We start from the raw sequence: 14035 nt of genomic DNA, 5'->3' as shown, positions 1-14035 counted from the left end.
TCAGCTTCCCTTTAACTGATGGATCTGTTAAACTGTCCGATTATTGTGAATGCGCATTCCTAGGAACGCCCATTTCTCAGTAATCGTGATGTGTAAAAAGGCTGCAAATCACCAGATGAACTAACAAAACACTTGCTCGTTGGGTGAAATGATTTTTAAGCAGAACAAGTCGCCAGGACCAGATTGTCCAAGATTCCTCCTCTGCATCCGGACTCTGGTGGTTGTCAACACTTACACTGGATAGGTTTGACATTATATGTATACATTTATTATGCCAATTCCCCAATATCTGTAGGACGGCCTACTCTGCACCGCCTTCACCAGAAACAAATGCCGTCATTCACTAAGAATAGCTGATAATGTCAAAGCTTTCTGAGTAAATGTGTAAAATGGCTTGTGAACCAGGCGTAGGCTTATTTTTCAGCTCGTACAAGTTGCAGCCTTCCAAGATGAGCCTTTTGTTATTGTCAAAACATGTTAACATGCCAACCTCCAAATGAAAGGAATATCCCAGAGAAAGCTAATTATTTGTCTTCTGAGGAGCAAACAGAAGCAGAATCTGAACGCGCTGCATGCGGCCCTACAGTAATTGGCATGCTAATTATACCTTCATGATCACTACAGAAATACATGTAAATACACATGAGCTGATGGGTCCTCATTGGCAATCTGAAAACAAAGCCTTTAAATGCAGCAGGAGGCACAGGGCAAATTTCAGAATATAAACCGCATACATTATTAAAGGGAACCTGTCACGTGTAAAAATGCTATTAACCTGCAGATATGGGGTTAAAATCGGCACTGACTGACAGCTGGTTCTAATGCTGAGCGGCTGTCAGTCAGTGCGGGGGGAGCAGTTACAGCTGTCGCTCCATACAGAGAGCGGTGACTGAACCCGCACTGGCACCTCCCCTTGACTTAAACCTGAATGCTGCTGGGAGGATTAAAGTTCATTCTCTCTCGGCAGCGAAGTTCAATGAGCAGGCATAGGGCAAGTTCCAAACACTATTAATCTGCGGATTAACCACATATCTGCAGGTTAATAGTGTTTTTATACGTGATAGGTTCCCTTTAAATAGATGGGGCAGCACAGTGGTACACTGCAGTCTTGCAGCGCTGGGGTCCTGGGTTCAAATCCCACCAAGGACACCATCTGCAAGGAGTTTGTATGTTCTCCCCATGTTTGCGTGTGTTTCCTCTGGGTTCTCCGGTTTCCTTCCACACTCCAAAGACATATAGATAGGGAACTTAGATTGTGCGCTCCAATGGGGACAGTGTTTCCAATGTATGTAAAGCGCTGTAGAATTAACAGCGCTATATAAATTATTATTATTATTTTTATTCCCGTGTTTAGATGGGTTTCCTCCATGTTCTCTGGTTTCTTCCCACACTCTAAAGACATACTGAAAGGGAATTTAGATTGTGAGCCCCAATCCTGATGTATGTAAAGCGCTATGGAATTAACAGCACTAAATAACTGAATAAATAATAATAACTCCTACACCTGACAAGGACACTGCATTTACTACAAAAATCCATGTTAGAATGACTTTATAATTTACAGAATGAGAGCTGATGAGTCCAAGTGTAATCAGTCTCCTCACATCCAGAATGATCAACAGTTTCATCTTGTACTGAGCAGTGCAAGATCTCAGCAGGGAGGAGAGCCATTGAGGAGCTGCCAAATCATTCTTTTCAAAGAAAAGACTCATTCACATAGTGAAAATCAGGGCTTGCATGGATCTTGATGCACGGACCGTCTGCGGGTCTCCTGACCTGAACTTAGCAGCCTCAAATATGCCGGTTAGTTGCCGAGTTCAGGTCAGGAGACCCGCAGCCAGACCGTGCATTCAGTCTGTACAATGATGTCTGAATGAGCCCTAATAATAAACTATTAAAGTATGCAATTGTACTGTGAATTCTGGCAATAGATTGGCTTTAAATTTCCGAACCATTCATCCTTCTATCCATTTAAGAGCTTCATTTCAAGTGCCCGATGCATTGGCCTTTCATTTTCACCTGTCTCTATGCAGTTAACAGTGAGGGAATGAAAGAATTTGATTTTAGGATGGTTTAGTATAGGTCAAACTCAAGGCCCATGGGCCAAATCTGGCACACCACATAATTATATGTGGCCCACGAGCTGGGTTGTCAGTAAATCCGGGTGTTTTTTGAATTGTCCACAGTGTATGGTAGAAAAAAGCACCGTCCTTGAGTTTTTTAAATTTTCTGTCGGTTTGTACGACGCATGCGCTAAAGAGCCTGCTGTGTGCAGTACAAATAGTAGATGCTAGAATGTATAGGCTCCTGGAAGGTGTGACGTCACTTCCGTCATGGGCTGTTGGCGTCTCTTCCAGTCCAGAGCGCAGCGCATCGTTCGACAGAGTAGCTGAGAGATGTTCACTGCAGATGAAAAAGGGCAAAGGGTGGTGGGATTTGTGGGAGTGGAATGTTGTAGGGATGCCTGTCATGGGATTTGGGGCAGGGGTCTATGAGGTCTGTGGTGTGATTTCAGGGGTGTGTGCAATGCTGTGCTGCAGCCTCTGGTGGGATATGAGTTGTGTGCAATGATGGGGGGGGGAATCTTGTGATGGGATTTGCAACTCAGAGACAGTACCCTTAGCCTTACTGCCCAGGGACAAGGCCCTTAACCCTACAACCAAAGCACAACACCCTTATCACTGCAACCCAGGAACACTTCTTGGATACTACCCTGAAACTAATACCCAGGGACAACTGTCTCATAGTCCTACTACCCAGGGACAGCTCTGGAAAAGCCCTACTACCCAGGAACAGCTCTCGTACAGCCCTACAACCCAGGGATAGCTCTCGTACATATTAGCCCTACAACCCAGAGACAGCTCTCGTACAGCCTTATTACCCAGGGATAGCTTTCGTACAGCCCTACAACCCAGGGACAGCTCTCGTACAGCCCTACAACCCAGGGATAGCTCTCGTACAGCCCTACAACCCAGGGACAGCTCTCGTACAGCCCTATGAGATGTGGCATTCCTTGGTTTAGTGAAAAACTTATCTAGATGCTAAGAGTGTTAGTAGTGTGTCCAATGACAATAATCAAGAATGTATGGAGAAATCGGCATTGGGCTACTCACCATCCCGATACAGAACAGGACAAACAGCAGCAGCCAGGGAATGTCGGTACAACTGTGTTCCTCCAGTGGCCTCCAGTCCCTCTTAGAGTTCTAGAAGCAAAAGAAAACAAAATCTTCAAAACTTTTTCAGAAAACTATAGCAAAACATACAAAGGATCTAACTAAAATGCTAGAAGGTTGGATTCACACATCAGTGTGCTGTGGTCCAAAGCACAAACTGGCCGTGGATCTCCTGACATAAGCTTGTCAGTCTCAAATCTCCATGATGGCTGTTAAGTTCAGGTCAGGAGACACACAGTGAACTGTGCCACATGGATGTGTGAATATGCAGCTTAAGGGCTCACACACACTTACGTGTAAAAAATTCTAACCCAGGAAAGTTAAGACAGGTGAAATCTGTTTGGTATTCCGTAAATCATGCGAATGCGTGATTTATTTTCTTGCCTAGCATCCATATGACATCCATATGCAATGTGTTTTTTTCTCAGCAGCTATGATTCTACAGTCTTTTACAGGACCATCCATAGTGTTCTCTGCTACAGAATGGTAATGTATCCGAAAAATTGGACGACATATGGATGGTCCGTGTTGCATCCGTTGTTTTTCTCGCATCCATTGACTTGTATTGCAGAGTCTTGGCTGTTTTACGTGGCCATATGCAACATGCTGAGATTTTTTTCCTCACTTCGAATACAGCTAAGTAAAACTTAGGCTGCTTTCACACATCCGGTTTGTGCTGAGCGGCACAATCTGGCTCAAACACATATGCAACGGATGCGGCGAAAAAAACGGATCCGTTGCATAAGTTTTTCCATGCGGCCCGTCTGGTTTTTGACGGATGCGGCTTGATACTGAGCATGCAAAAAACCGCATGCAGTGCAAAAAAACGCATATGGCGGCCAGATGCGGTTTTTGCCGCAGGACGCTGCATCCGGCGTCCATAGGCTTGCATTGTGAATCGCGCCGCATCGCGCCAAATCCGGCGCGATGCGTTTTTTTTGCCGCACTAAAAAACGTGCCAGGCATTGTTCCAACCGGCCGCCGCATGGGCTAAATATGCCACATCCGGCAACGCAAGGCCATGTGGCACAATACGGCGCTAATGCAAGTCTATGCGGGATAAAACGCAACCAGCGGCAAAAAAAAAAAACGGTTGCGTTTTTTCCTGCAGATCGCCGTATTGTGCTGCATGGCAAAAACCGGATGTGTGAAAGCAGCCTTAGATTGCACTCGTCCGATTTATAAGTCAGTGTGAACGAGGCCTAAAGCTATTATTATAATATCTGCCATCTAGGAGGGGTAGTTGGTGCCACATTTTAATTTGGGGTACCATTAATTATAAATGTAGGACAGAGAACCCCACAAAAGCAAACAGCATGTTGAGCAAATATTTCTGAAATAAATGGGTTCTACATCTCTGGGGATTTTTTTCTTCTATTTGGGGGTAAAAATAAATTTTGGCAATTTGCTTTCAGCAAAAAATAAAAAATTGCATCCTTTAAGTGTTAGAGGTTATTTTTTCCCTACTCATTCAACTTTGATCCATAGTCATAAATCAGCTTAAAAATACAGATCAAGCAAACATGGCTGACTAGTACGATGGCAGAGATGGCCCTGTGTGTAAAGGAGAGGGCACAGGAGACAGTAGGTGAGGGCAGTGTAGTGGCCGGAGGGTATTGTTGAATCTGTGATAAAGCACAGACTGTGCACGGTTTGCAAACAAAATATGTAAAAAATGGCCTAAGATTAATAACTACCACTGGTCAAATATATATTCCTGTATATCAGATTTACAATCTAAGTAAAATGAAAATATTAACGGCTTATCATGTAAAACAAATAACACTAGAATATTATACATTTTCTAAAGCATCCATAGAAGTCATCCGAAGCATCCTCGGAATTTGTTTTACGCTAAAAAAAGGTCAAACATTGCACCTTGTAAAATTCATCCACGCCACTGACAGATATCCACTGTCAACACCGCGGAATGAAATACCGGCTACAGTCAATATTCAGGATACTAATGTACTCATTTGGGTTCAATTACGGCCTCTAACATCAGGCTGTCAAGGATAAGGAGCCATTGGCTTTATTGGTGCTGACTTTATTAACACATGGGAAGACACGGTATCGGGAGGAGGGGGGGGGGGCATTTTTAGTTGTCAAGAAAGAGAAGGATGGCAGCATGAATATGGAGCGTTTACAGTCTCTGTACTTTTTGGAAAAGGTGATCTGGGAGGGTCAGTGTTACAGATCTAATGATTGATATATCAGATCACGATCAAGAACAAAGGCAGGGCATAACAAACAGTGCCTGAAGGTTGACATTTCCATGTTGGGTGACACCAGAAGAGCTCGACTAATGGCCATAATGTAACAGTAGGAGGACTTTCCACAATGTCAGTTATAGCTTAAAATGGAGCGATTGCAATATTTTTCCATTGTTGGTAGTTGAATCTGAAGGACTTTGGCATGAGCCTCAGACTAAGACAACCATCACGTTTTTAGGGCCAAGTTGATGGTGTAGCGGTTTTTATGCTGCAATCGTGCAAAAAAAAATTCATCATTTTGTAAATCACAGACAAAAGAAGCATGCTCTTACAGTGCTGGCCAAAAGTATTGGCACCCCTGCAATTCTGTCAGATAATACTCAGTTTCTTCTTGAAAATGATTGCAATCACAAATTCTTTCGTATTATCTTCATTTAATTTGTCTTCAATGAAGAAGAAAAAAAAAAAAAAATTGTCAAAGCCAAATTAGATATAATTCCACACCAAACATAAAGGGGTGGACAAAAGTATTGGCACTGTTTGAAAAATCATGTGATGCTTCTCTAATTTGTGTAATTAACAGCACCTGTAACTTACCTGTGGCACCTAACAGGTGTTGGCAATAACTAAATCACACTTGCAGCCAGTTGACATGGATTAAAGCAGACTCAACCTCTGTCCTGTGTCCTTGTGTGTACCACATTGAGCATGGAGGAAAGAAAGAAGACCAAAGAACTGTCTGAGGACTTGAGAATCCAAATTGTGACGAAGCATGAGCAATATCAAAGCTACAAGTCAATCTCCAAAGACCTGAAAGTTCCTGTGTCTACTGTGCGCAGTGTCATCAAGAAGTGTAAAGCCCATAGCACTGTGGCTAACCTCCCTAGATGTGGAAGGAAAAGAAAATTGACTAGAGATTTCAATGCAAGATTGTGCGGATGGTGGATAAAGAACCTCGACTAACATCCAAACAAGTTCAAGCTGCCCTGCAGTCCGATGGTACAACAGTGTACTATGCGTCGGCGTCTGAATGAAAAGGGACTGTATGGTAGGATACCCAGGAAGACCCCACTTCTTACCCCGAGACATAAAAAAGCCAGGCTGGAGTTTGCCAAAACTTACCTGAGAAAGCCTAAAACGTTTTGGAAGAATTTTCTCTGGTCAGAGGAGACAAAAGTAGAGCTTTTTGGGAAAAGCCATCAACATAGAGTTTACAGGAAAAAAAAAAAAGGCATTCAAAAGAAAAGAACACGGTCCCTACAGTCAAATATGGCGGAGGTTCCCTGATGTTTTGGGGTTGCTTTGTGCCTCTGGCACTGGACTGCTTGACCGTGTGCATAGCATTATGAAGTCTGAAGACTACCAACAAATTTTGCAGCATAATGTAGGGCCCAGTGTGAGAAAGCTGGGTCTTCCTCAGAGGTCATGGGTCTTCCAGCAGGACATGAACCCAAAACAAACTTCAAAAAGCACTAGAAAATGGTTTGAGAGAAAACACTGGAGACTACTAAAGTGGCCAGCAATGAGTCCAGACCTGAATCCCATAGAACATCTGTGGAGAGATCTCAAAATGGCAGTTTGGAGAAGGCACCCTTCAAATCTCAGGGACCTGGAGCAGTTTGCCAAAGAAGAATCGTCTAAAATTCCAACAGAGCATTGTAAGAAACTCATTGATGGTTACCGGAAGCGGTTGTTCGCAGTTATTTTGGCTAAAGGTTGTGCACCCAAGTATTAGGCTAAGGGTGCCAATACTTTTGTGTGGCCCATTTTTGGAGTTTTGTGTGAAATGATCAATGATTTGATTTGTGTTTCATTCTCTTTTGTGTTTTTTCATTGCAAGCAAAATAAATGAAGATAATACCAAAGAATTTGTGATTGCAATCATTTTCAAGAAGAAACGGAGTATTATCTGACAGAATTGCAGGGGTGCCAATACTTTTGGCCAGCACTGTATATGCAGTGACTTACAAAAAGACCCTTTCCAAATACTACATCATTTAAAAATGCTAAAAAAAAAAAAAAAAATACTCCACCCAAAAGGTGAAAACTTTTAGATGGCACCCTAAAAGTACGTAGTCTGCCCCTGCTCTAGGACGGCTCTCCCTCATTCTCCCTAAGAGGCCTAATTGGGGCTTTGATACATATACGGGGGACACAGGGTTATAATTTAATCGAGACTGTATATAGGGTGCTCATCAGGAAACAAAAACAGGTGCAAAATAACAAAATTGGTTTGGATGGAAAAAATAGTGACCCAATAGATACAAGTTCACATTACACCATTAGGATGAAGAAGTACTCCATGCTTAACCCTTGTCTGGTACCATGGGGTCAATATGACCTTATGCAGATGGGTACAGCAAGTGATTTTTTTCAAGGGTTAATAATACTCATTCCCTGGTATTTGAAATGGGGCCAAGGGTAAAAAAAAAACAAAACCCAGACCTTGAGGAAAGGATATTATTATTAGAGATGTAAAAGAAAACCTGTTACTAATGAGCGGGTATTATACACAAAGATGAAGTAATTGTCAAATTGATATGTGCCCACTGTTAAGCCTGCTTAGAAATGGACCACAAATAAAAGGGGTAATATGAAGATATTAGTCCATCTTGATAATGTAGACCAAAGAAAGAATTATTTGTGGCGGGTTTATGTCTTATCATAATTCTTGGACCAATCAGTTAACATTCTCATTTAAACCTTTTAGTAATCGCTTCCATCCTAAAAATCCATTGAGTATTTTCTGAAGCATTAATTTATCCCATTCTCCCTTCCTAACATGTTCTCTAAAGAGTTCCAGGACACAGAAGGAAATACTATTACTGTCACCCTGATGGTATTCCTTAATGTGCCATGAAAGGGGGTGTCTTATATCGCCAAGATGTTCACTAATACGTTTCCTGGGCTCCCTCCTCCTTTTGACGATGTAGTTAAAGGGAACCTGTCCGGTGTAATATGCACGCAGAACCACGAGCAGTTCTGGGTGCATATTGTTAATCCTTGCCTAACTGTCCCTGTATACAGTAGCATAGATCAAGAGATCGTTAGAAAAAGTATTTCTAAAGATTCTTTATAATATGCTAATGAGGGCAGGGACTAGTCGCAAGGACATTAGATCCCTTGGCTAGTTGGCCCCCTTAGCATGTTAGCACGCCCACAAGGATGTGCTAACATGATAATGAATGCGCAGCATCAGAGGCATGGTCGCGCTCACCTCTGCTGCCACCACTGGTTTGTTGCTCCGTGTGCACAATCAGAACATCCCCGGACTCCCAGTCATACGCACTACACCAGTTTGAAGCCGGGACGGCTACACCTGGCTTCATGAATGGAAGTCCAGGACTTCTGATTATGTGTATTGAGCCGAAATCCAGCGTCTGGTGCGGTGGCAGCAGAGAGCAGTGAGATTGACCATACCTCTCATGCTGCGCGTTCATTAGCATGTTCGCATGCCACAGGGGTGTGCTTACATGCTAAGGGGGCCGGCTAGGATATGATAAAAGGTCTTTAAAAATGCTTTTTTCTAAAGATCTCTTTATCTACGCTATTAGATACACGGACAGTTAGGCAGGGATTAGCAGTATGCACCCAGAACCGCTCGTGGCCCTGGATGCATATTTCCTCTGACAGGTTCACTTTAAGGGGACAGTGGCATGTAGCCATATACATCACACCTGTTGTCTTACAATTAGAATCATCCCTCATAAATTCCTATTCAGATAATGCACTCGTGAACTTTTTACCGGGTGTTACTTATTTTCAGAAAGTACAGTTACCACATTTGAAGGTTCCACAGACTCTTCGACCGAACCATGTTCCTGCTCGTCTAGGCCTCGTGTAATGACTATAGAGCAATCTCATGTAATAACCCCCCTTTCTGTATGTTATTCTAGGATAATTTGGGATAATGCTTGCTAGCCCTGGGTCAGCTCGTACAATCCCCAGTGTCTCTTTAGGATCCTGTAGACTTGTTGGACTTTACTATCATAGGTTCCTATTCCTCTCATAAAGTTATCATGTTTAGCTCTAGTTTCTGGTGGGATAGCTTATATTTCCCTAGGGCCAAATCTAAAGACTCCTCTTGGCATTCTCTCTGTCTGAATGTTTCTCTCAGGTGATTGACATTTAGGCATCCCACGAATCTTTAAAATTCCTCCTGTGATCCTGTCCATAAGAGGAAATCATCAATATATCTTGCCCAAAAGGGTGATATTATTCCACCAAAATTCCTCTGCACAGAAAACCATTTTCCTCCATCCAGCCCCGGAGGAGGCTTGCATCAGCTGGCGCTCGCAGGGATTCCCCACTGCGGTCCCCCTGGGCTGGTGGAACTACTTGTTGTTAAAGGTAAAGTACTTATGTGTTAGTACAAATCTCATGAGATCCATAACAAACAGATCGTGCCTTCTGCAGTGGTTAGCTTTAGTGCTCAGATCGTATTGCATGGCCTCCAACCCAGCTGCTGTAGAGGGCCTCCACATCAATTGAGGCCAGTAACATACCTGTAACTAGACCTTATTTTTGGAGTAGGTCTTATATTTTAAGCATACTCAAAAAAAGCCCCAACAAATCCTACTAGGGCTTATTCTCAGGGTAGGTCTTATTTTCAGGGAAATGGTATTTTCATTCACTGTTATACCATCTACCGTAGTTTGGAAAGGAAGTGTGAGGTATCGCTGGTGTAAGAGGGTCCCTGCAGTTTTCTGAGCTTACACAAGTCCTGATAAGATTTTTTTTTATACATTTCCTCACCTGACACTATCATAGTTATAGTGGGCTTGCATCATTAAGATTTATCTGGTTGACTTCAGGCATAAGATGCTTCCTAAGAAAATACCTTGTTTTCACTAAGTAAAATCAGAACTTTGTGAGACATTGTGAAAAAAAACCTGTTTGGTAAGGTAGGTCTCACAAAGATACTAGTGTACAGGAATAGGATTCCTAAAGTGGTTTTTCTAAGTTGTAAAGGGATTGCTGCAGATCTGACTCCAGTCACCAAGTTTCCTTTGATAATATGTGAAATAAGAAGAAGGGAATTTTGTTTACTTACCGTAAATTCCTTTTCTTCTAGCTCCTATTGGGAGACCCAGACAATTGGGTGTATAGCTTCTGCCTCCGGAGGCCACACAAAGTATTACACTTTAAAAAGTGTAACCCCTCCCCTCTGCCTATACACCCCCCCGTGCATCACAGGCTCCTCAGTTTTGGTGCAAAAGCAGGAAGGAGGAAACTTATAAATTGGTCTAAGGTAAATTCAATCCGAAGGATGTTCGGAGAACTGAAAACCATGAACCAAAAGAACAATTCAACATGAACAACATGTGTACACAAAAAAATAAACAGCCCGAAGGGAACAGGGGCGGGTGCTGGGTCTCCCAATAGGAGCTAGAAGAAAAGGAATTTACGGTAAGTAAACAAAATTCCCTTCTTCTTTGTCGCTCCATTGGGAGACCCAGACAATTGGGACGTCCAAAAGCAGTCCCAGGGTGGGTAAAAGAATACCCCGATAAAAAGAGCCGACAACGGCCCTCCTCTTACAGGTGGGAAACCGCCGCCTGAAGGACTCGCCTACCTAGACTGGCATCCGCCGAAGCATAGGTATGCACCTGATAGTGTTTCGTGAAAGTGTGCAGACTAGACCAGGTAGCCGCCTGACACACCTGCTGAGCCGTAGCCCGGTGTCTCAATGCCCAAGACGCCCCTATGGCTCTGGTAGAATGGGCTTTCAGCCCTGAAGGAATCGGAAGCCCAGAAGAACGGTAGGCTTCAACAATCGGTTCCCTGATCCACCGAGCCAAGGTTGACTTGGAAGCCTGCGACCCCTTACGCTGGCCAGCGACAAGAACAAAGAGCGCATCAGAACGGCGCAGTGGCGCCGTGCGAGACACGTAGATCCGGATTGCTCTCACTAGATCTACAATGCAAATCCTTTTCACATTGGTGAATTGGATGAGGGCAAAATGAAGGTAAGGAGATCTCCTGATTGAGATGAAAAGGGGACACCACCTTAGGGAGAAAGTCCGGGACCGGACGCAGAACCACCTTATCCTGGTGAAATACCAGGAAGGGGGCTTTGCATGACAGCGCTGCAAGCTCTGACACTCTTTGGAGTGATGTAACTGCCACTAGAAATGCCACCTTCTGTGAAAGACGTGATAGAGAGACATCCCGCAGCGGCTCAAAAGGTGGTCTCTGAAGAGCCCGTAGAACCCTGTTGAGATCCCAGGGTTCCAGCGGCCGCTTGTCAGGTGGGACTATGTGGCAAACTCCCTGCAGGAACGTGCGGACCTGCGGAAGCCTGGCTAGACGCTTTTGAAAAAACACGGAAAGCGCCGATACTTGTCCCTTGAGAGAGCCGAGAGACAAACCCTTGTCCATTCCGGATTGAAGGAAGGAATGAAACGTGGGTAAGGCAAACGGCCAGGGGGTAAACCCCTTATCAGGGCACCAGGCTAAGAAGATCCTCCAAGCCCTGTGATAGATCTTGGCTGACGTTGGTTTCCTGCCCTGTCTCATAGTGGTAATGACCTCTTGAGATAACCCTGAGGACGCTAGGAGCCAGGACTCAATGGCCACACAGTCAGGTTGAGGGCCGCAGAATTCAGATGGAAAAATGGCCCTTGAGACAGAAAGTCTGGTCGGCCTGGGAGCGCCCACGGTTGACCCACCGTGAGGTGCCACAGGTCCGGGTACCACGACCTCCTCGGCCAGTCTGGAGCGACGAGGATGGCGTGGCGGCAGCCGGACCTGATCTTGCGCAACACTCTGGGCAGAATTGCCAGAGGAACGCCTTTAGGGCTAGATACACTGCCCTTATCTCCAGAACATTGATCTGAAGGGAGGACTCTGTCGGAGTCCAGGTTCCCTGAGCCTTGTGGTGGAGAAAAACCGCTCCCCATCCTGACAGGCTCGCGTCTGTCGTGACCACAGCCCAGGATGGGGGCAGGAAAGATTTTCCCTTCGACAGAGAAGTGGGAAGAAGCCACCACTGAAGAGAGGTCTTGGCTGCCAGAGAAAGAGAGACGTTCCTGTCCAAGGATGTCGACCTCTTGTCCCATTTGCGGAGAATGTCCCATTGGAGTGGACGCAGATGAAACTGCGCAAAAGGGAACTGCCTCCATTGCTGCCACCATCTTCCCCAGGAAGTGCATGAGGCGCCTCAAGGGGTGTGACTGGGCCCGAAGGAGAGATTGCACCCCTGTTTGCAGCGAACGCTGTTTGTCCAGCGGTAGCTTGACTATCGCTGAGAGAGTATGAAACTCCATCCCGAGGTAATTCAGTGATTGGGTCGGAGTCAATTTTGACTTTGGGAAATTGATGATCCACCCGAACCTCTGGAGAGTCTCCAGAGCAACGGTCAGACTGTGTTGACATGCCACCCGGGAGGGTGCCTTGACTAGGAGATCGTCTAAGTACGGGATCACCGAGTGGACCTGAGAGTGTAGGACTGCCACAACGGATGCCATGACCTTGGTGAAGACCCGTGGGGCTGTCGCCAGGCCGAAAGCCAGTGCCACAACTGAAGGTGTTCGTCCAATGGCGAAATGCAGGAAGCGTTGATGCTCTGGAGCGATCGGCACATGGAGATAGGCATCCCTGATGTCGATTGATGCTAGGAAGTCTCCTTGAGACATCGAAGCGATGACAGAGCGGAGGGCTTCCATGCGAAACCGCCTGGTTCTCACATGTCTGTTGAGCAATTTGAGGTCCAAAACGGGACGGAATGAACCGTCCTTTTTTGGCACCACGAACAGGTTGGAGTAAAAATCGCGACCACGTTCCTGAAGGGGAACGGGGATCACAACTCCTTCTGTCTTCAGAGTGTCCACCGCCTGAAAAAGTGCAACGGTTCGCTCGGGGGGCGGAGATGTTCTGAAAGAAACGAGTCGGAGGACGAGAGCTGAACTCTATCCTGTAACCGTGAGACAGAATGTCCCTCACCCATCGGTCTTGGACATGTGGCCACCAGGCGACGCAAAAGCGGGAGAGCCTGCTACCGACCGAGGATGCGGTTTGGGGAGGCCGAAAGTCATGAGGAGGCCGCCTTGGAGACGGTGCCTCCGGCGGTCTTTGGACATGACTTAGACCGACATGCAGAAGAGTTTCTCTGGCTCTTCTGTGGCCTGTTGGACGAGGAGGATTGGGATCTGGCTGAGGGCCGAAAGGACCGAAACCTCGCTTGAATTTTTCGTTGCTGAGGTCTCTTTGGTTTTGGCTGGGGTAAGGACGAGTCCTTTCCCTTGGATCCAATTGCTCGCCAAACAATCGGTCGCCAGAAAAAGGCAAACCAATTGTCAAGAACTTCTTGGAAGCAGAGTCTGCCTTCCATTCGCGTAGCCACATGGCCCTGCGGACTGCCACCGAATTGGCGGATGCTACCGCTGTACGGCTAGCCGAGTCCAGGACAGCATTCATGGCGTAGGATGAAAATACCGACGCCTGAGAAGTCAAAGACGCTATTTGCGGAGCAGAGGTACGTGTGACCGCATTAATCTCAGACAGACAAGTTGAGATAGCCTGGAGTGCCCACACTGCTGCAAAGGCTGGGGCAAAGGACGCGCCTATGGCTTCCTAGATGGATTTCATTAGGGTCTAGCCGCCAGTCTAGAGACTGGAGGATCCACCTTGGGACATTGAGCCCAACCC

At 45.5% G+C, this 14035-nt stretch overlaps 1 protein-coding gene across 1 annotated transcript in view; it reads right to left on the bottom strand.

Moving 5' to 3' along the window:
* The window catches only part of SLC44A1 (solute carrier family 44 member 1), a 147304-nt gene that overhangs the window by 113122 nt on the left and 20147 nt on the right, over positions 1–14035 (bottom strand). The window contains exon 2 of the mRNA XM_075351063.1: positions 3114–3203. Coding sequence (XP_075207178.1) covers positions 3114–3203 — 90 coding nt within the window. The remainder of the gene's footprint in view (positions 1–3113; positions 3204–14035) is intronic.

Source organism: Anomaloglossus baeobatrachus, chromosome 1 (assembly GCF_048569485.1).
Source record: "Anomaloglossus baeobatrachus isolate aAnoBae1 chromosome 1, aAnoBae1.hap1, whole genome shotgun sequence".
Lineage (NCBI taxonomy): Eukaryota > Metazoa > Chordata > Amphibia > Anura > Aromobatidae > Anomaloglossus > Anomaloglossus baeobatrachus.
Note: the sequence above shows the minus strand (reverse complement) of the source record. Positions and strands in the feature narration are given on the sequence as shown.